Raw genomic sequence first — 22,753 nt, 5'->3', positions numbered from 1 at the left:
CTCGAGCCTCGCTCTCTCGCTCTCTCTCCCCCCGGGTGCAGCGTGCCCCAGTGGCCAGACATTCCTGCCTAATAGGGCTGCTTAATGAGGAGTGGGTTGTGTTGGGAGGATTTTAGTGGGGAAAACACTTCAGAAATGGTGGGAAAATAGAGGAAAAGTTGCAGTTGCGACAAAGTGTGAACCCAAAGATTTACTGACTCAGTATCTCTGTCTGTGACTTTCTGCTTCCCGCTCCCTTTTTCTCGCCTTCTGTCTGCCTCTGCAGGAAACTCCAGGAGAGCCAGGACTCCATGTCCTCAAGGTTGGAGGAGGCCGAACACAAGGCCCAGTCCCTACAGACAGGTACTGTACAGACATGGGTACTTTTATAACCAGCTCAGATAGAATGGCAGCCTTAGCACTGAGTATGTGGTGGTGGCGGCAACTTGAGCATTTGTAGTATTTCTCCCTGGTGAACACTCAAAATCGTAATCGGCTTAATCTGGACTAGGTGGGTGTGACTTGATCAGATTGACATTTGCCTGGCAACTAAATAATATTACTCCACACATGTCAAACTAATGAGTAAAGCACAAATACACAGGAATCTGTAGTAAGTTTAACACTTATGTAAGGTCTTTATTTGTAAGCTGCCTTGTAGTAGAGAAACCCCCGACTGACTCTTTCCTCTTCCTCTACAGCACTTGAAACAACTCAGGCCGAGCTCTTTGATTTGAAGACCAAGTACGACGAGGAATCCACAGCAAAGTACGTCTCTCGTTGATCTATGTGTGTGTTTGCCGTGAGACCTCTCCCCTCTGCCTCCTCCATAGTCCATCCCTGACATAATCATCCTGTTTAGTGAATCTCCTTGCCTGGAAACTCCCCCCTTCTTCTTCTCCCTAACAGCTGGATTGTCTCCCACAACGCTCAGCAGCCTCCAAATCCCAGCATTACCCACGCACTGTAAATACTGACGCAGGATTTTAATGCGTTCTGCCGCCACGGCGAGCACCAAAATAGAGTTTTTTTTGTTTATTTGGTCGCGCAAGCTAAAGCGCTCTGATTCATCGGGGTCAGGGCGGGGAGGAAGGGCCGAGGAGGGTCAGGCTGACTTAAAGTCGCACAGGCTTCTAACAGGACCTAAGGTAGCTTCTGCTCCTTGAGCTGTGGGCATCTATCATTATTGATCTCATGGCAGTGGCGAGGACAAGAACAGAAGCTTTTCCATGTCAGCACTCCACACTGTGAAGTGGCACTTTGTGACATTCACACTTGGCGTCCCTCAGGGTTTAGTATCGGGAACCAGAACCGACTGAAGCACCTGAACCAAAATGTAAAATACACTCTCATGGTTTTTATTGGACACTGCTGCCCTGACAAGCAGAGCACACTCTCCTTGTAGCCTCAACTCTTCCTTTAAATCCAAGACTGTTTGTGAAACGGTGAAGGGCATCGTGCGTGCGCCCTCCACACAAAGTGCCACCGAGTATCAACTTGGCTTTTAAGGTTGTCCCCCACCCCATTTACCAGGCCCCAAACTCACCGTGTCTCTCCATTAACAGAGTTGTTAAATTGATTGGCTGTTAAAAACAGATCGATCCCCCCCCTCCTCTCTCCCTCACAATACTTTTTTTCCCCCTTTTCTGCCTCACTCGCTCCCAGACTTTGTCTTTTATCTCCTACATCTGTGAGTGTAAAAGGAAAGGCCACAGGAAGATATTACATGCAGTGTAATGGCATTAATCAATAGGTTTCATAGTCCATCAGCACCCCCCCCCCTCCTTTGTTTTCTCTCCCCGTGACTATATTTCCCCGCTCTTCTTCTTTCTCTCCTTTCTTTACACTTCCTTCTTCCTTTTTCCGTCCTTGTCTGATCCTTTTATGTCAGACGAGAACACATTTTGAAAAGACACATATAGTAGGCCCCATTTGCTTACAAAAGCTAATAAACACATGCCGTCCCACATCCACACACACACACACACACACACATACAAATACGCACACTCACTCATGAGCCTGAGGCAGTCAGGGTCCTTGACTATGTGGCGTGCTGTGATCTGAAATTTTAATGCAACGCTTTAAAGCACACACAAACCCTCTCTAACCCTGCACCCTCCCAGTCCTTGGAGTCCTTCCCCCGTTTACTGCTTGGCTGAGCAAATCGCCAGTGTTTGGCTGAACACAACTTTTAACCCTTTGACTGCATATATTTTGGCAGTGCAAAAACACAAACGCCATACATATCGTGCACTTTTTCCGCACAAACACACGAAACCAACGCACACACGCTCGCTCTAAAGTTTTCCGCTAAGGAGGACATTGCGTGACAAATCCCCCATCCTCTTGCTGCATTCGGGTAATCTGCCTTTTAAAATACACACTTGTGCACACACGCGCGGACGTACACACACGCTCCCTGAGAATTTGGTCGATGTTGCAGAGCTCAGAGTGTGTGTGAGCTTCGGCGGGAGGCGGGCCTGCAGATGTAGCGTAGCCCCCTCTCTGTGTTGGCGCTGTGAGGGTCTGACTGGCCGCGTTTTTACCCGTTTAGTCCCTGTTAAAGATTAATGATATATTGATCCCCAGCCCCACAGGATGCTGTGTATGTCTGTGTGTGTGTCTCTGTGTGTCTGTGTGTGTGCGTGCTCCTCTGTATGTTTCCGTCCAGCTTTATCTCTGTATAAAGCCTTGATAGCATTTTAAGGAAAGCATTTAATTACTGCTAATTAGGCAGCAGTCAATAGGCTTTTCCTGTGTCCATCTCAAGCTTACACGCACACACACAGAGAGAATGGCGCACGACATACACACACAGACACACTCTAACAGCTAGCTTCTTTTTAAGCCTCCTTGAAATCCCCAAGGTAACACGCTGTGAAAAACGCAATGTGGAGAAAGCCAAAGAAAGAAAAGGAATGGAGTGATGAAAGCTAGAGGGCAAAAAGCAAGTCGGGCTGCAGGCTACGGCGAGGAAGAAGGGGATAAGAGCGTGATAGAGGAGGGAAATGAAAATCTAAATCAGGGGAATATCCTGCTGGCACCGAGGACAGAGGCCGAGGAAGAGGAGGGCGAAAGATGAGAGAGGGGGGGGTAGAAAGAAAGATGAAAGGAGAAAAAGTGGAGGGCAACGGGAAAGGAGGGAGAAGGATGGAGAGAGGCAGGCAGAGGTTGGAAAAGAAAAGGAGCGGTTGAGTGAGGAGCGAGAGAGAGAGAGAGAGAGAGAGAGAGAGGAGATGATAAGAGATGAAAAGGGCCTGTCTGAGAAGGAGGAAGTACAGTAGGGGCTTAGAGGCTCTGGGCTTGTTTCAGAAGTCCTACAGTACTCACTGATGTCACTGGCTGCACCCATTGGCTTTCATGCTACAAAAGAGTGTGTGCGAGTGTTTGTGTGCCACTTCAAGTGCATCTACTCTATAGCTCCTCCCTGTGGCTGCTGTACAGAGCTTTATAGACACATTTTGGGGGCACAGAATCAGGATTATTATTATTGGGACCCCCCTCCCCCTCCCCCTTTTCTGTTCAGTGTTTGATGATTTAATTCCTCTGGCTGCATGGACAGCTCCTGCCCTGCCCAGTGACTGACTGACTGTATCAGGATATGCAGAAAATCCCTTCCCTGTGATCTGATTTGGCCCTCAGCCTCTAGCTTTGCCTTTATAATTCCCAAATACAGCCAAATCCAAAGGTTATTTAAGAAGACTTTGTGCATCTGTACTTTGATTAAATGATCACATTTGGAGCAGGAGCCGTGGTGTATTTGGGTTGCATTACTACCCATAAACGCTCTCCATTACAAGCTTTTCTGGCTTGTTGGCTCTCTGACCTTAACATTTGTGTGTGTGCGGGGAGTGCGATTGAGTGCACACGTGGGTCCCGCACACTATAGCTTAAGACAGGATAAAAGCCGGAGAGGTAGTGTACTATTATGTTGCTTAAATGCATACTAGATCCTTTTAACTGTTCGGGAAAGAATAAAAGCGGCGAGAGAAAAGCTCTCCCACCCACATCTGATTCTTTTTGCTGCATTGCCCGTGGCACAATGTTGACCTAATATCAACTGTGTCTGTTTTGTTAAACACATTCAAATCAGTAGTACTCAGGCCTATGGGACATAACACTGTTTCTCATACTGTGACACACAAATACAAAAAGCTGCGTGGGTTATTGGGTTCACCATCAAAAGATTGCAGTGAAATCAAAGGGTCTTAATGGAAGCAGCAGTGCGCATATGCGCTTGCGTCTTTGCATTCAATGCCGCCCTTGTGCTCCTATCAGCAAGTAATGTCTTAAACAAACACACATGCATACACTGCACCGCATTGAACACAGACAGATGAGTTTTCTCAGAGATTTCATGCTTTTTTGTCTTGTAGCTTCATGCAGGGAAATGTATTTGATATGTATCTTAGGGCGCAAACCAACACACACGCTGACAACTAATTAACAGAGAGGCTAATCATATTTGGGCAATTATACAGGCAGGGTGTTAAACATAAAGTTAATGCAAGTCTGACAAAAAAGTTCCTTTATTGTGTCGGAGTTTTGGTTCTTGTTCCGGAAGTTTCCTCCACATCTCGGCCATTGTTTGCAGAAAAGTGTCAGGTGTTCATGTCACTCATGAAAGAAGGTTATTAAACTGTTTCTCCCAAGTCAATAATGTGAGGTATTATGGGGGATGTATTCCTGCTGTCTGACCTCTAGCAAGTGAGAGGTGAACCATGGCCTCCATCCAGACCATTAGTCAGACACAATCATACAGCTTCATAGCAGATTAGTCTGCTGTATTAGGACTTAGAGCTCTATTAATGTAATCCCTCTGTTTTAGTGTGGCCCGGGTTTAGGGGCTTACATGTGCACACCCACACACATAGACACACTCACAGACACACGCTTAAATACATGTATGCACGCACGCATACAAGCTGTTTGGGTTATGGAGTTCACAATCAATGGATTAAGGTGAAATTTAGACAGTAGCTTAATGGGCACGACACCGGCATCCTCTAAATGTGTGCTCTCTGAACAATCTCGCTCACACGTGATGTGTGCATATCGTCCATGTTTGTTTATCTGCTCCTTCTCTCTGTTTGTGTAGAGGATCTCTGTGAGTCTCTTTAAAAGCACTGTCCCATACTGTGTTGTAACCGTTATTGTCTTTCACAGGGCCGATGAGATCGAGATGGTGATGACCGACCTGGAAAGGGCAAATCAGGTAACCCCCTCAACATCCTCACTGTTCGTCTTTACTCAGCAACATCGTCTCTGTGTTTTATAATTCTCTTTGTCTTTAAAATAAAGCGAAAGAAACTAAATTCTTTATATGAAATCAATAAAATAAAGCTGTGTCAACTGATGCAAGTTAATTTGCTTTAAAGAATTTAGTCTAGTTATATTTTTATTCAGTCAACAAATGTATTGAAAAAGACCAACATTGTGTGGATCCAAAGGGTATAGATTAATTCTTTGTGCATTTAATCTCCTTTGTAGCACAAAAACTATTGTGCCATGAAGTTTCATCGAATTACATATTTATGTGCACTAAAGTTTATTTTGATGTGATCCCACGTACACCATCATTCTGCCTTAAATAATAACTAGAGCACCAAATGCACATTAATCCGCTGCTGAAAATAGTCCCACACAAATGCATTATTTACCCCTGTTTAGTAGCATTTTTTAGAAGCTACAGTGCCCACTTTTATTTCACTCATTTTTTTAAACCTTTTTCTTAACGTTCTCTATAAATACTGTTCATATATAAAACATTTGTTTATAGATTAACTTATTCAGTAGGAAAAAACAGGCTAAGGGCTTAAGCCGGGCTCAGACTTCAGGAGTTTTGGAGAGATTAACACGTTCGGACAATTGGAAGAAATCTGATCTGGGACCATGGCCGGTACAAATGTTTTGGGGATTTTAGATCCAATCAACCTCTTGAACTGCTCGAACACTCAGCAGGGCGGCGCTGATAATTTCAAACATGTTTGTTTAGGATTTAAAAATCTGGATGGTTATGTAAGTATTTTCAGAGCAAGAAGACAATTGCGAAGGAGAGAAACAAGTCTACAGAGAGACTGACTTCTGAGCCCTGAGGCTAACGTTTGCTAGCATACTGCTTTTTGCAGATATTAAAAATGTCTTCTGGTTGTGGAGAATAAAAAACCCAGGTTGACCGTGTCTCCTATTTTCAACCAGACTCGTTTAGCCTTCTGTGTGTTTTTTTGTCACTGCAATTTTCAACACGTCAGTCTGGATTTAGTTTACATCTCATCTGCTGTGAGATCAGGTAAGGTGGTGCATTGCCTCCTCTGGCACGCACAATAATCGCAATGATATCATGTAGTGTGCTATTATTTTTAGATAATAAGAGGGTCTGAAGTTTCTCCTTAAGTATGTGATTTTAAACTCCTGCAGTCCGAGCCCGTTGAAAGAGAAGCGGGAAAGTTGGATGAGCACGTTGCTGCTTTTCGTGGCGTTTTTAAGATAACTAAAATGCAAAACATCGCCAACATCATGCATTGAAATACAAAAAAATCGTACCTCTTAGCTTCTATGAAATGTGGTTAACCCAAGAAACACTGTCTTGGTTATCAGTGTGAGGTCTGCTGTTTGTTTTAAATGTTTCTACCACACCTACTAAACCCACTCAGCTAAATAAAATAAGCCCCGCAGCGCGCCCTCTGCCCCGCGTTGTAAATATTCCTGTGGTATCTGTTAATGTCATTGTTGTTAACTTTCATTATTAGCCTAAGAGTATGATTTGTGGCTAAAGGGGTAGCATAGGCATGTAATGTTAATATTAGCCTAAAGGTTAGCACTACTACTATAATGCCACACACACTCTCGCACTCACACACACACACTGTTCACACTTGTGATTTGAGGTTTACAGTGGATGACAGCATCGCCTCCAGCTCCGTCACAGACTTTTTATACGCTTTTATAAGGAGAAAATGGAAAACAGGATTTTTCTTTTTGCGAATAGCAGTCCAACTCCCACCCAGTCAATAACAGCCCTCAATATGGTTGCAATTAGAAACACTGTGGAATCGGCTCCCTGTAACTCCTAATGACGGCAAGCTGGCCTGCGCTGCAGACGAGTCCCTGCTGGAGCGCGGCAGTTTGGTTATAAATACGAGTCAACGGGTATCATCTCAATTCTCAGGACTAATGTGATATTTTCAATTAAGGAAGAATTCACCCTCGGCCATTGTTCCACACTTGCGCTGCGTTCTCTCTGCCCTGCCCGGTTATGTTGAATATGTTTGTTTATGCTGGAAGGGACGCTGACACACAGTTGGCTGGAGGAGGAAGATGGCGTATTGGAAAAATTATGGCTATAATTTGATTGCCTTTTTGGATTTGCTACTTGCCAAGCACTTGTGCTGTGTAATAATTTGGCTGTATAAAAAATAAGTGAAAGAAAAGCTTTAGAAAATGATGGTTTCATCACTCAAAACCTTGGCGATAAAACTTAACAAACCCAGCCGCCAAAGGTCTTAAAGTCGCCGCCATAGGATCAGTCAGTGCGCTCTCTTCAGCCTTACTTATTAAGCAGCTTTTCAACTCTTCTCTAGTGGGAAATTGAGATGAGTCAAGGGAACTTGTGTACACTTAAAAAAAAGGAGCGCTGAATTGAGGAATACATTTATTATGTTTGACAATTTCAGTTTCTCCACTAGTTGATTTTCCTCTCCTCCTTCCAGCGAGCAGAAGCAGCTCAGAGAGAGGCGGAGACGTTCAGAGAGCAGCTGTCCTCCAGCAGCCAATCGCAGCCGCTCAGCAGCCCGGCCAAGGCCGACCCCGACACGGTAACGCATCTCACTGCTTCACTGGAGGGGGGGACGGCAAAGAGGTATTGATAGGCTAAAGATCAGCTCGGCCTTTTTATGCTGGACGCAATCAGCTGATAAAAGCTTCAATTTATGGATCTCTGTAATCACTGATCTTAAAGGTCAGGCACTGGAGTCCTCAATAATGTATTGAACTGTTGTCTAATGTATTGATTTCCAAGAAAAGGTTGCCAAGTTGGCGACACATGATTGGCTTATTGATTAACTGATTTATCGGACATGTAGAGCAGACTGCAGAGGTGAGACTGACTGCCACGCCAAGTTTTCTGCTTTTATTGATCTTAACTGTAATCACTACATAGATCAGCTTCTGTCAGGCACAGAAGTATTGATCACTGCAGTGTTTCATTGATTGTATCTGAAAGCAGGAGTTTGTAAACACTCTTCTCAGTTTAATGGTGCTTGTTTGATGAAACTCCCATTTGGGCCTTTTAGGAACAGACTTCAGAGGTAGCATCCCACTCCAATCTGGAGGCGGAGCTCAGGGCCAAAGAAAGGGAGACCGCCCAGCTGGTGGAGGACGTCCAGAGACTGCAGGCCAGCCTGACCAAACTCCGAGAGACCACCAGCTCCCAGATCGCGCAGCTGGAGGAGCAGCTGAGCACCAAGACCGCCACTCTCAAGGTACACACCTCAGAACACACAACAAGGGTGTATGTCTATCTAATAAGACTATTTCTGTCCTTGTCCTGCTTTGTCGTCTGCTCTGATCCCACCTGTAACTTCCGCCACACATTTAATAGCCCTGTTCTTTCATCTAGAGATAAATCACTGTAATATATATACGACACACAAAGAAACAGGACTTCTTTTATTATTATAATCATTTCATGTTATTTCATCTCTTTGTAATCTACAGGAACTAGAGGAGAAGCTGCAGAATCAAGCTGACTATGAGGAGGTGAAGAAGGAGCTGAGGTGAGGCGCACGCAAGGAGGAGTGTGTGTGTGTTCCCAGCATAGATCTATTTATTGCATGCGTTTGATGTCTTTAACGATGTTAAACAAGATGCGCTTCTTCATTTAAGATGTGTAATTTAATTGAGTGCCCTTATGAAGGTGAGGCTTGTGTGTCTGTATGCTTTCTTTGTCCTAATAGGGACAGAAATAGATAAGCTAAAATGTTACATGGTGTACGTGTGTGTCATTTTAAGGGGGTTAATATATAATTTATCGTCTCCCTCTCTTTCCTCAGTATCCTCAAATCTATGGAGTTTGGCACATCTGACTCTGTGCAGGTAAAAGTGACAGATACAAGCATCAGTAACCTTCACGTTTAGGGTCTAAAGGTGCTAATGTTGCAGGTTACATCCAAACCCGTAAATAAGATCATATAAAGAGGAACAGTCGTTTGCTAAAAGTCTACCTTTCCTCTCCATCAGGACTCTTCCAAACCTCTGGAGGTGCTGTTGCTGGAGAGGAACCGTACTCTTCAATCTGAGAGCGCCGCTCTGCGCATCGCCAACACCGAGCTCAGCGGTAAGTCTTCCCAAATGCGAGGTTACAGTTCACGGGTGGGGTTCACCAACACTGTCTGTGCTAAACCCTTAGCTCAGACGTGCAAAAGTGAAAGCGTCCTGCTTTCGTGGGAGCTTAGATGAGGGCTCAGCTGCAGGTAAGGCATAGGGGAGTGCATACAAGCTGTGTGTATGCATAAGGATTCTTTTTCTCTGAGAATACTTAACCATGTTTTACATTGTTCTGAATGTACAATAGGAATGCAAAACCATATCATAGTACTCAAATGGTGGTCATATGTGAAGTCTTTGCAAACCCTGCAGGAGGTTAACCTGAAAAAAAGTTGCAGTACACAAAAACGAGGACACCACAGTACGGCCGCTTCGTCAGGTCTCCTGCCCTCTGCAGCAGTGTTTATGGGTTTGAAATGTCATTGCTTTAGGCTTGAATAGTTGAATAGCTTTGAATTGATTAACATTCACAGTAAGGGGAGCTTACTGTCTTACTCAATCATGTTAAGTCTCAATGGTTATGCATTAGAAAACAATTTCTCCCAGCGCTTATCATCAACATGGATTCCACTAGTTACAAGACTGAGAAAACATGTTTTTATTTCTGTTTGTTTTGTTCGGTGTGACGATTTTAATAAGTCCAAATTCAGGCCTTTGCTCCGAGTCAGCAGATCTGTTCGATCTCTGTGTTTGGTGACATGGATCTGTTTTTTTTTTAAGTTTTATTGCTCCATATTTTTTCCTGGATGTATTTTTCATGAACTAAAGACTGTGATACTGCATGAACTATGGATTAACTCAGTGTTTAGGAACCAGCTACAGCAGCAGCAGCAGCAGCAGCAGCAGCAGCAGCAGCAGCGCAGAAGAGGACTCACATGGTGTATTGGCTATCTAAGGACATCGTTATACCCTGTCCAGTAACTCCCACTTTGCCTGCGAGAGAGAGAGAGAGAGAGAGAGAGCGACTCAGCCCTGGGCCAAGCTAATCTGCCTAAGTGGCACAGTGTCAATTGTGTTGTTTGTCCTTTTTTTCTTCCAGGCTGTAGCTTACAAGAAAGGTTGAAATCACAAATGCATGGGCACTTTGTCTGGGGGGGTTGGCAAAAAAGGAAAACAAAGTTCACTAATTTGGAAAAGACTTGATTAAGATAACTTTTGTTTTTTTTTTCTCTCTCTTTTTGGAACCCCTTTTTTGTTGACTCCCCCCATAATGCATGGTGTGTTTGACCTTTCTTGTAGGGTCAGCCAGGCGAAAAAGGACAGAAGAGTCCACGCCGAAGGAGGAGACCATGCCCAGCGACCCCTCTCCCTCGCCCCCTCCTCCTCCTCCCTCTCTCCCTTTCTCCTCCCAGCTCCCCCTGTCTCGCACTCACACGGATCCCCTCAACACTGCCACCACCACCAGCAGCGGCGAAACGCACCCTTTCACTCCTACGGGCATTGGCCAGGACTTCTACTCCCCCGTGTTCCCAATGGTGGGGGGTAAGATGGCTTTGAACTCTCTGATACAGCGGCAGCTGCTCCAAACCTTCTACTCCAAAGCGTTGCAGGAGTCATCTGGAATCCCCAGTGGGGCTCTACTGTTCACCCCATTCACCCCAACTCTCAGCTCCATCCCTACCTCCACCCCTGGCTCTGGGTCTGCTGCCATCCCTCTGGCAGCCAGCAGCCCCCAGCCACCTCCAGCCAGCCCTGACATGGCTCCTGTTAACGGGAGCAGCACGGCTGGCAGCGCCCCGTCCCCGTCACCCAGCCACTCAGACGCCACCACAGGAAGTATTCTGGACGGGGAGGATATGGACACCGCAGAGATCGCCCGGCAGGTTAAAGAGCAGCTGATCAAGCACAACATTGGTCAGCGCGTGTTTGGCCACTACGTGCTGGGACTCTCCCAGGGTTCCGTCAGCGAGATCCTGGCCAGACCGAAGCCGTGGAACAAGCTAACCATCCGGGGGAAGGAGCCCTTCCACAAGATGAGGCAGTTCCTCGCCGACGAGCAGAACATCCTCGCTCTGCGCAGCATCCAGGGACGCCAGAGAGGTGAGCCGGTGTGTCTTTAACGTGTCTGTGCGTGCGGGAGAGTGTGTGCGTCTTGCATGAGTGTGTGTTTGTATAGCTGTGCACAGAGCCATTGATTAGCTTGTCAATATGGACTAGCTTTTTCTTTTTCTTTCTCTTTCCTAACTCCCATCCTGTGCCACACCTGTGTGTTTTGAGTGAGTTCCCAGTCACGCACTGATCCCAAGAGCCTCTCCTAGCTATCGTGGTCAATACAGAAACCTTTCACACATCAATAGTATTGATTGGTGGGGAACTAGGAGGTAGGCAGGGGTACTGTTAACTACGGGTAGATTCGATTAGCCTGGGCCTGCTTTTGTTAACGCATCAGGACATTTCTGATTGAAGGTGGTCTCAGTGGTACAAAGAAAATAGTCCACCAACATAGTCCAAGAAATAGTCTGTTTGGATGCAGTAAGAATGCCCCTGTTTAATACGTACTGTTAAATAATTAATCTCTCACTATTCTGCCTTTGAATCAGTTTAATATTCCTGTTAGAGGTTTGATTCCTACTGGGGACACAGATGGTGAAGATCGATGCTTTTATGGTACTATAATGTGCACTGGATGGAAGTGTCCACACATTCCATATATTTGCAGAGCATTATAAGGCTCCATATAGTCTAGCTGTAAAAGAAAAAAAGACACACAATTGCTGTAACATAGTGTGTGGTATATTGTTTTTAACAGAGGGCTCAGGCCAGCCCCAGCTTAGCCGAGTGTTTCAGGATGTCCCGAAGCGGAGAGCCCTCTCCAATAAAGCTTCACACACAGGTCTGTCCCCTTCACACACACAGATTCTAGCACGTTCTGTCCGTGTGGCATGTTTGTGTTGGGGTGCACTGTATCTACGGTGTGTGTGTGTGTGTGTGTGTGTGTGTGTGCGTGAGTTTGGGTTTATTAATTTGCAAGCAGGCACACAGATATACATGTGCCTTGAAGGTAACCGCACAGTAACAGCAACTTGCGTCAAAGGAAAAGCCAGCATGTGTATTTAGGGATTTTATTGGTAGTTGTTATTCTGTGGGGAGCGTTTACTATACGAACCCTGTAGCACATGTGCATGCGTGAGCTCCAAAGGGACCAGAAGAAATTATGACAATCCCTCCAGTGTAGTTGTAGCTCAGCAGTGGGAATGTTGTTCTGTGCTATGGTGTAATTATTCGATGTCCTTATAAGCTCCGTTATTTTCCCCTTTACCTGCTCCCTAGCTGCTTATCGCTGCTTTTTAAGCTGACATACATTTTTTCATCTCCTCCTTCTCTTCTTCCAGGTAACATTACCGCCCGTGTCCGCACACCAGAGGCGGGTTCAGATGAGGCGATCAAGTCGATCCTGGAGCAGGCCAAAAGAGAGCTGCAGGTGCAGAAAGCTGGTGAGTCTTTGTTTTCTTCTCGTCTCCAGAGGACGGAAAGCATTGAAGGTGATACATTTTGGCTGAGTGTCTTATATGATGCCTATTGTCCCTCCCTCAACAGACTTGTCCCATGCCCAGCCCTCGTACACAGGACTGAAAGGAGGGGGCGGATGTGGGTTAGGAGGCGGAGGGGGCGGTGGATCAGATGAGGCCATTCGCTCCATCCTAGAGCAAGCCCGCAAAGAGATGGAGGCCCAGCAGGCCGCACTGGAGCCCACATTCAAAGCCTCGTCTTCCTCTTCTACTTCATCGCTATCTCAGAGGGACCTCCTGAGCTCCGCGCTCACCGCTCCACTCCCCCCTTACAACCCCCTGGCACTCTCCCTAAAGAAGCCCCACAGCTCCCTCTTGTCGTCGCCCTCGTCCCCGTCTCCCATCCTGGACTTCAGCTCCAGCGTCAAGCGAGAGGGCCGGGCCTCTTCAGGGATCGACATGTCTACTGACGGAGCTCTCAGGCTGGGTCGGAGCTCCGAGGGGTCGGCCCGCTCGGGAAGTTCTGGAGGGGTGGGTTACTGGAGGGAGCAGTGGTGGAGCAACATGCATACGGATCCCCGCAGGGCCATCAGCAGCCAGATAGGAGAGGAGAACCACATCCAGGAGGACTCCAAAGAGGTGAGGGAGGCAGAAAGAAAGCCTGTGTGGCTCTGTTTTCATCACTCTTTACTCCACAGCGGTTGCATGTCTGAGCCATTTCTCCGCCTGTGTGTTTCAGGGAATATTGAGTGACAGTCTGTCTCGACACAAACCGTGGAACAAGTTGAACCAGAGGAGCCGAGAGCCGTACCTCCGCATGCAGCCGTGGCTCAATGGAGACCAGGGGCAAAACGCACACATCCAGCCAGCTCCCAACCAAGGTAAACAAATCACATCCACACACACACAGTGGATTCACACAACCAGACTCCTTGGGCTACAGCATTATTCTGAAAGCCTGATTAGAGCTAGTGGCTAGTTGTTACTGTCAGTCTGTCACTCACCCCTCCCTCCCTCCTCCTCCTCCTCCTCCTCCCCACCCCTCCCTCCTTCTCCCACCATCCCCCCATCCTCGGTGCTGTGGCAGTGTCAGCCAGCAAGCTGCTGGTTTGTCATGTCATAGACAAGTTAGTGTTGCAGCGCCAGATGGCAGCTCCGTGTGTGTGTGTGTGCATGCCTGTGTGCGTGTGTGTGTCTCTCTTTCTCTCTGGGGGTGTAAACAGCAGCTAATGTACACTGACAGCTCCTCATGACTGCTCTCTTCCAGCCTGCTGAGCTGCACAGCAGTACAACACAGACAGAGACAGGGAGATGAAGGAATAGGAGGAGGAAGCCAAAAAAGCTTCAAACTGAAAACTTAAGCACCTTTGCTGTTTGTTTAACAGGAATTAAATTAATTGATGTTGTGTGACTGAAGTCCCTCCCAAGCGCAGCGGGGAGAGGAGATGAAGCTCTGTGTTTTTTTAATGGTAGCATGTCTCCTAACCTGTTCTATCTTTCTCACCCTGTCTGCTCTCCTCACGCAGAGGGGACTCCCAAGACATCGGCGAGCTGCAGCCCCGCTCCGGAGTCGCCTCTCAGTTCAGCCGAGGAGTCCGTCAACGGCCTCGCAGGGGATCCGCTCTCCTCGCAGTCCTCCAGTCTCAAACCTTTGTCTGAGGATCCCTCGGGTGGGGAGTCTCAGCCCGGCACCCCGCTGCCCCTGCCTGGTCATTCTGGTCTCAGCATCCAGGAAATGGTCGCGATGTCCCCTGAGCTCGATACTTACGCCATCACCAAGAAGGTGAAGGAGGTGCTGACTGATAACAACCTCGGTAAGAAACACAGAAGGGGCTTTTTGTGCAGTTATTTGTTCTCTTCCCCCAACCCTCCTTTTTTATGATGAATTATTCAGCTTTTGAATCAGTTCCCTGAAATGACTTTTTCATTTCCCCTCTCTCTCTCTCCGTCTCTCTCTTTGTCTCTCTCGCCTAACCAGGCCAGCGACTGTTTGGGGAGACTATCCTGGGTCTGACTCAGGGTTCTGTCTCAGACCTGCTGGCCAGGCCCAAACCCTGGCACAAGCTCAGCCTGAAGGGCAGAGAGCCCTTCGTCCGCATGCAGCTCTGGCTCCAGGACCCACACAGTGTGGAGAAACTCATGGACATGAAACGCCTGGAGAAGAAAGGTGTGCAGAGAGAGAAACAAACGCAGACATCCATACAGAGCAGCAAGCCTTCAGATATAATGAATAAAGCAGTGAGACAAAGGCTTTAGCATGCATTTATTTTATAAATAAATTCACTAAAAAGACACGAGCAGCAGCCTTTGGATTGCACATGCACATCTGCACACACAACATCCTTTGTGCAGGACAGCAGAGCATGTTGTGCAGATCACAGTCATCTTGGTGTGATGTCAGTACCAATCAGGACCGCAGACATCACATATTGTATTAGATGTGACAGCTAGGGGACTGCCGGGGGCCTGCTTACTCACAGTCATCAGCACTCCTCTTCATCATCGTCATCATCATAATAATCACCAGTGTCTATAAGCTTGTATTTTTATCATTCGTTAGCCCTCAGCCCGCTCTATCGCTCCCATCATCCTTTATCCGCTTCTGTTTGCATGATGCGTTTAAGAATCAGCAAAGCCGAGAGGCCTCGCCCTCCCCGCTGCCTCACAGTGACCCCCTGACTGCCCACTTGAAGCTCTCCCAGTGGAGCTTGGGTACTCATGTTTGAACCTGCCAGTAGGCACAAGCATCCAGGATCAGTTTCCCCTCCTGATATTGCAAACTACGCACAAGGGCAAAAAACAAAACTGACCTTACACCAGTGCGTTTGGGGCCCGGGCGGGTGGGGCTCAACTTCGTTTTAGATTATTGACCCCAAAGTAATGCATCCAAATAGCAACGGGGAATAGTCCTGGCCAACAGCAAAGCCCAGAGGAAAGACACAGACCTAGTCTACAGTAACCGTATTTGACCCCTCACCCTTGTGGTGCAAGCCTGCGAGGCAGCACACAACTTTCAGAGTGCTCTAACCTTGCTCTGAGGGGTTTTTCCCTGCAACACTAAAATATCTGGCAGCGTGTATTGGGGTTGAGAAAATGTCAACCTCATGCAAAGCTGCCATGAGCTGTTCATTTTCAGCCGTTGGTGCCCGGAGAGAACGGTGCTGCTTGTTTGCTTTAAAATGGAAGAGATGCTTTTATTGTTAGCACCCCTGTGAAGAACGATGGCGCCACCTAGTGGATGTTAGAGAGGAGGGCTGATTCATGTTTAGAACACAGTCTGATGCACAATAGGTGACAAAAACATTTCCTTGTTGCGCATAAATGTCAAACATGACACATCCACCAACTTCTGTTGAACGACCATCTGACCTGAATATTAACAAGCTTTAATTCGCACCGTCTCTTTAAACAGACAATCCATGAATGCTTTTTGGAGATAACATTTTCTGAGATACTGACTCGTCCCGTGTTTTTGTGTCTCTGTTCAGCTTACATGAAGAGGCGGCTGAGCTCCTTGAGTGATAGCCATTCTGTGGACACAAGCCTCGTGGGGCAAGATTACATCCAGGGCTCCCAGAGCCCGGGGCAGCAGCACCTGAAGAAGCCCAGGGTGGTGCTGGGCCCTGAGGAGAAGGAGGCCCTGAAGAGGGCCTACCAGCAGAAGCCCTATCCCTCCCCCAAAACCATTGAGGAGCTGGCCTCCCAGCTCAACCTGAAGACCAGTACAGTCATCAACTGGTTCCATAATTACAGGTCAGCATTTGAAGAGGAGACGCAATGAATTCTAAGCATTTTAAGTTACTGGAAAGCAAAATTCTTACTTAGAAAAATGTTGTTGTTGCTTGTAATGGTGTTTGTTTGGTGAAGAGATTTGTTTTCTGCCCAGTTATTATTAAGGGACTTCCCTACAATCACAATATTTTGAGATCACTTAATTATTAAAATGAATTTTGCTTGGGAAAAAAAATTTATTTCAGTATTGAGTCTCGCGACTGAACTCCTGTGTCTCCACCAGGTCACGTATCCGGCGAGAGCTCTTCATAGAGGAGATCCAGGCAGCTGGAGGGGTAGGGCCCGGCAGCGAGGGGGGCTCCCCTTCCCTCCGAGGGTCAAAATCAGGAGAAGGGGACAGCTGTGACGGGACAGAATCTGAGGGCACAGTGGAGACACGCCAAGGACTGGGCATCGGCCTGGAGGATCACAGAGGAGCATGCAAAGACCACGACATGGAGGCTGAGTCTGAGGCAGGGGGCTCTAATAACTCCCCTGCCCAGCTAGACTGCACCTCCTCGGGCTTAGCCGGGCCAGGCTCTAGCTGTGGACAGGGAGGACTGGGGCTCTTCAGCCTCACAGAGGCGTCCCCTAGTAGCTCCGCCTCTAGTACAAACATCCCAGCCTCTGGCCCCGCCAGAAACCCCAGGGACAACAATCTGCGCAAGAAGAAAGCAGCCAATCTGAATAACATCATCCACAGGCTGGAGAAGGCTGCCAGCAAAGAGGATCCCTCAGAGTGGGAGTTCTAGCTCCCCCTGAACATCCCTCATCCCTCTTGTCTCATAACCTCACGACCTCTAACCTTGGACCCCTCCTGCTCTGTTCCAGTTGGAGAGTGGACACAGCCAAAGTCAAGCTCAGCAGCCATTTTTATTACATAGAAGCTTTCCCAAAAGTGGAAAGAAACAAAGAGTGGTTGGCAAAACCCTTAAAAAGAAGATTTACTGAATACCTAGAAGAACAAAATAAGAGAACCTCCGTGTCTCTCCTTTTTTTTTAAACTGAGTTTTGTTTTTGTACTGAGAAAAGCACTTAGCCGTCCTGCTGGCCTCCGGCCCTGCTGTACCTCCCCCTATCACCAGCCACTGGTGCACCAGACTGGTTAGTCCTGAGCTGGGGTCTGACCCACAGCTGGGGTTGAAACCTGGACTCAGTAACACAGGCAAGGCCTGACACAGCAGCTGTCACAGTGATAGACACTGATAGATGATAGATAGAGACAGGAACTCTCTAACAAGAACTCTCACTTTCTTAAAGGAGATTTTTTCCGCTCTTCTTCTCACCTCCCAAGTGTCCACAAACCTCCCCTCACTCAGTGAGACGCCTCATTTTTCACACTGTAGAGTGACTGTTACAAACCCTTTGCCTTTTTCACTCACTGCGTGTGTGTGTGTGTGTGCGTGTTTGTATGTTAGGGGTTGTGTCAGTGTGCACCTGTCTGTGTGTGTGTATACACACCCAAAAAACGGCGTGTATGTGTGTGTGTTCTCTTCTCAATGGCAGCATGTTTTCTTTTTTAACTCACTCCTACACTCTTAAGAGGGTAGTGGAAGGCCTGCCGGCTGAGCTGCCAAGGTTACTGATGTAAGAAAGATGAACTTTGACCTGTTGTGTCCCATATCCTATCCTGCTGACAGCCATGTGATGGCCAGAAGGATCTCTTAATTCCTTACAAACACACGCACTCATCTGAAGAGGAAGGAAGGAAGGAAGGAACCCTCTTTTTGCCTCCTTAAACCCTTCTTTTAAGGATGAAGGATGATCTCTTTTTTTTCATATTGCAATTTGGTTGCCAATAAGAGATTGCACAGTCTATCGACTCTAAAGAGTACAAAATAGGGAATTTTAGGAATCATTTTTAATTAGTACAAAATAAGAGCAGAAAATAAGAGAATAACAAGTTACTGTTTTAAAAAGAAGCAAATTAGAATGGAAAAATGTTGCATTGTTGAAACACGATACGATGAATTCACGTAGTACTGTAGCTGTCTGACATGGTGATACTTTATGTGTCTCTTGTTTTAGGTTGTGAACGTCACAGCTTTTACCCAGCACTGGACCTGCTGGGAGTGTGTGTGTGTGTGCGTGTGTGTATGTATGTCTGCACCACCGACAAATTCACAAACACGTCTTTTTATAGGCCAAATCAGGAAGAGTGTGTGTGTTTGCGTGTGTGTTTTGTGTGCATTTGTATTTGCCTGCATGTAAGTCAGGGTCGAGGTCAATTCACTCAAATAGAAGAAGCAGGTTATCAGTGATGACATTTCTGACTGAAAAAGGTTTGAGCGTATAAATTGCAATGTACAGACGCTGATGAATCTGTACTTCCTGTCGGTCACCGTCAGAGTGAATTCACCCCAACCCTGGTGTGAGTAGTTACCACTCTCCTCCAGTCTCTCCTGTATCCAGGGATGTAAGTCTTTTTTGCATTGAATTCTACTGTATACACTACAAATTCTAAGGCATATCACCTCCTCCCTGTCCCACACAAGCCCTCAGTGCCTGTCAGCCTACTGCCTCCCCTTTGTGTGTGCGTGAGTTAGCGTGGGTGCATGTACACACACGCCTGTCAATACATGCGTGTGCACAAGTGTGTGTTTGATTGCGGAGTGTTCAGTGTTTCCAATGAGTGCGGTCATATTTCGTATCTACTTGCACACACTACTAGTGCACAACTGACACCCTTCTTTAAGCTGTTTGATGCGTTACCATTACATTAATCTTCTCACAAAGTAGTGTAATACTATGATTTACTGTAGCTTGGTTTTATTGCTATTTTGCATTTATAGTTTGGTTTTTATTCTGCTTATTTATAGGTGCTGTATTTTTCATTTAATGTCTTATCATTTGAGTTGTCTATTTTTTAAGGGATTATACTGTTCCTGAGGGCAAGTAACATTTTTATTAGACGTATAGACTGCCGGCAGTATTGGTTAATATTTACAAAGATGTACTAGTTCTCATTTGTTTGTATATTCATGAATCCTAAAGTTTAGTGTCATTTCAATAGCTTTGAAAAATGTGTTTGCTACAGTTCATGCTCCCGTAAGCATTAAGCTTTTACCACAACAGTTATGCTCTTAAATTGCTAGCTAGAGAATCAAAGGACATATCAAGATCAGTGAATATATTATAGCATATCTCTTTTCCTGTTTTCTATTCTCCAATAATGTTGTTTTTTTTTTTCTTGGGCAAGCCCGACACTAACGCTCGGCAGGACATGCAGCTTTCTTTAGATGGAGTTCTTCGCCCACTCGTTTATCACGTCATCAACAGGTCCAAGTGTATACATTTTGTCGAATAGGTCAAATGAAATTACCTAAACATGAGATCACATGTTAACTTGAAAGAGGTCATATCTGCCAAATTGAGATTAGAGAAGTGTACCAGCGAGCGGGTGTGCTACGCAACAATGAACAGATAGCCAGCCTATGATTATGCAGAACTTCTATTGCAGTCCGTAACAAAGCACTTATTAGACGCACCTCGGACAGGGTCTGTAAACACTACAACAGAGTACGATCCCGGGATGCTGGGAAATGTATGCCTTTTTTTTTAAAAAGTGGTTGTGAACCAAGCACAGACTCTTATCCGCAGCCTAACACTAAAATTAACACATAAAAAAGCTTTTTTTACATGATAAACTGTATTCTTCTTATACAGCTGCCCCCTTAATTCAAACAGAGCGGCCCATTGTCTTGTACAGTTGTAGATATTATGAGTAAACACCTGTTTCGGTTTCTATCCAGAATCTCCCCAGCCGATCCTTAAGCTTCCCCTTTTCCCTGATGGTACATGCAGACATATTGGCAGCCTGTCAGAGAAACTGATAACCCCATTGCACTGCATTAAGATGCATTAGCTAAAATTGGATTTTTCTAATGGATCTAATAATTGTAAAATTCCACAAACATTGGCTCTTCCTGTGGACGACTGATGTGAAACATCTGTCTTCTGCAAATACCGAGGGCTTACTGCCTTCTGTCGGGACTGCTCGGACTGGACAACCACAGTATGTTTCATGGTGATGAATAGCTACTGTAAAGTATAAGCACTTAACCCATTACCCGTTTTATAGCCAGATCCATCAACTCACCCAAACCATGTGAGATCATCAGATTTGTGCCTTTAACTGCCAAGCAGGGCACCAAACTAGTGATGTCATTAGATGTAGATGATTCCACCTGATTTGTTCGTAATATATCCCACACCTTGATCCGAATGAATTTCTCATCCACTTCACGTTGGTACTTTAAAGCCTCAGCTCTCTGGAGAGGGCTGTGTACACAGACCGGAGTGCAGCGAAAGAGCAACAAAAAAAAAAAAAAAAGGAAATAAGGAAGAAGACAAATGGAACTCGTATATTCTCATGACTGACCTGCAGGCGCGTTTTTCGGTCCGGGTCTTATTTCAGACAGTTGTTTTCCCACAATGCATTTCTTCCGTTGTACATAACCTAACTAGCAGCGAAAGGCCAGAGCATTGAATGAAGGAGGAAGCATGCAGAAACAGCGTACACTGTAATAACACTGAATTTATTCATAGGGCATTTTGTATTTTTCTGTTTGTGTCAGGTTTGCTGTGACATTAATAACGGCACTACAGGTATTGATAATGACGTGTGCCAATTCTAATGGTTATTTGGGAAAAGAGACGTGTAAATACAGTCGATCAAGTAGCTATTGATTCACTATTGTCACAGTATGCTTTTGTTTTGAAGGCAGGAGGAGAGAAGGGACGATTCAGGACTTTTCCATGATCCACAGATATTTTTCTACAAATTTAAATCAGATGATTCTATACACTGTTGAATAACATTGTAAAGGTGTAACAGATGCTGTATATCATATCATGTTTTCTGAAGTTGTAAAGCTTTACTGTATGATCTGTTGAAGTAGTGGTTGTTCATTTGACACATTAGTTGTAATGGAAGCCCGAACAGCAGCACTGGTCACCATATTCAGGAAAAAACACAAAAGAAAGAAAGAAAAACCTCAGATGTTTTTTGTAATACTTTTAAAATATATCTTATGAAGTGGGTTTTTGTACGGAAACACTTTCCGAATCAGTGGTGCTGTATGCAGAGCACACTCAGTAATACATACACACATTATACAGCACAATACACTCATCCTTTAAACCCCCCCCTCTTCCACTTTACTCGCGTGCTTTGTTTTGTGTGTTTTTTCGCTCACCTCTCACATTGGCTCCAGCTGATTTTAAGTCTTAAACCTTTTCCTCTTCATGCTTAACTGTTCGACCCAGAGCTCGACTCTGGAACAATAAAACATTTCAGCGAGCGCTCGCTTAAAGACTTAAAAACAAGAGGAAGCAAAAAGCCAAATAGTGAAGTAGTTCTCCACCTCTGTCGAAAGGTTGCTGACAGTTTTTCTGAATGTTGCTACCTTGTGTCGTCGCTTCAGCTCACCCATAGCTTAAACCACAGTGTAGTCTGACAACCAAATGACCCGGGGCCGGGGAGATCTTCACCCCCCCCCCTCCCCCCTTCTCCTCACCTCCCCCTTATGGAAAGCTTTAAGATGCTTGTTGAGGCTTTAGCGAATACAGAGTGTTTTTAGATGATTTTCTCCAACCTGTCATCAACAAGGTGGAAGTAATAACTCTCATAACTTCTCCCACTGCTTTTTTTTTTTTTTTTTAAATGTGAGTGTGTGTGCGCATAAATGTGTGTTGTAGTACAAAAGGCTGCATGACTGTAAAGGGATGGTTAAGATGTTTTTTTTGTTTTGTTTTTTCAAAGATGTTTCCCGAGCACTTCTGTCACTCCTGAGATGCTTTGTTTCTCCTTTCGGGGTCTCCCTCCCCCCTTTGGTTTTTCCTCATGTATCATCGTTTCTTTATCTTTCTATTTACTAAACGTATCATGTTGTTTGTTCTCAGCACTGTAAAACAGTCCCTTCTACAACATTGAAAAGCAATATCACTGTATGAAACGTTCACAATGTATTTGTTATGATTGACATTTGATTCATCATCATTATTATTCACATGCACCCTAGGTGTGATAATTGAAGTAAATCTCTTTTATACAAATACTAAAAGTGTGCTGTGGGAGTTTTTTTTTTCTTGTTCGGTGGTAACATAAGTATTCTCAGAGAAAGAGATGAGTTAGAAAGCCAGACAGTGTGGGGAATCTTTTGTACGCCTTCCACAGGTGAGTTATTTTGTTCATAAATAAAATCCAAAGACGAACAAAAAAACCC

At 45.7% G+C, this 22,753-nt stretch overlaps 1 protein-coding gene across 2 annotated transcripts in view; it reads left to right on the top strand.

Annotated features, from left to right (window-relative positions):
- Positions 1-22,753, top strand: part of cux1b (cut-like homeobox 1b) — a 64,505-nt gene that overhangs the window by 36,942 nt on the left and 4,810 nt on the right. Inside the window, exons 7-22 of one of the 2 annotated variants that reach the window (XM_069669133.1) lie at positions 266-342; positions 681-747; positions 5,149-5,197; positions 7,692-7,796; positions 8,274-8,462; positions 8,698-8,756; positions 9,033-9,075; positions 9,220-9,316; positions 10,546-11,346; positions 12,639-12,740; positions 12,844-13,394; positions 13,495-13,636; positions 14,282-14,569; positions 14,734-14,922; positions 16,244-16,508; positions 16,771-22,751. In XM_069669133.1, the coding sequence (XP_069525234.1) occupies positions 266-342; positions 681-747; positions 5,149-5,197; positions 7,692-7,796; positions 8,274-8,462; positions 8,698-8,756; positions 9,033-9,075; positions 9,220-9,316; positions 10,546-11,346; positions 12,639-12,740; positions 12,844-13,394; positions 13,495-13,636; positions 14,282-14,569; positions 14,734-14,922; positions 16,244-16,508; positions 16,771-17,278 (3,532 nt within the window). In that variant the 3' untranslated portion in view covers positions 17,279-22,751. Of the gene's footprint in view, positions 1-265; positions 343-680; positions 748-5,148; positions 5,198-7,691; positions 7,797-8,273; positions 8,463-8,697; positions 8,757-9,032; positions 9,076-9,219; positions 9,317-10,545; positions 11,347-12,638; positions 12,741-12,843; positions 13,395-13,494; positions 13,637-14,281; positions 14,570-14,733; positions 14,923-16,243; positions 16,509-16,770; positions 22,752-22,753 lie in introns of those variants that run through there. The other variant, XM_069669134.1, reaches the window with a different exon arrangement.

Source organism: Semicossyphus pulcher, unplaced genomic scaffold, assembly GCF_022749685.1.
Source record: "Semicossyphus pulcher isolate SPU_LCO1_2020_fin unplaced genomic scaffold, fSemPul1.0.p SCAF_19, whole genome shotgun sequence".
In the NCBI taxonomy this organism is placed as follows: Eukaryota; Metazoa; Chordata; class Actinopteri; order Labriformes; family Labridae; genus Semicossyphus; species Semicossyphus pulcher.
Note: the sequence above shows the minus strand (reverse complement) of the source record. Positions and strands in the feature narration are given on the sequence as shown.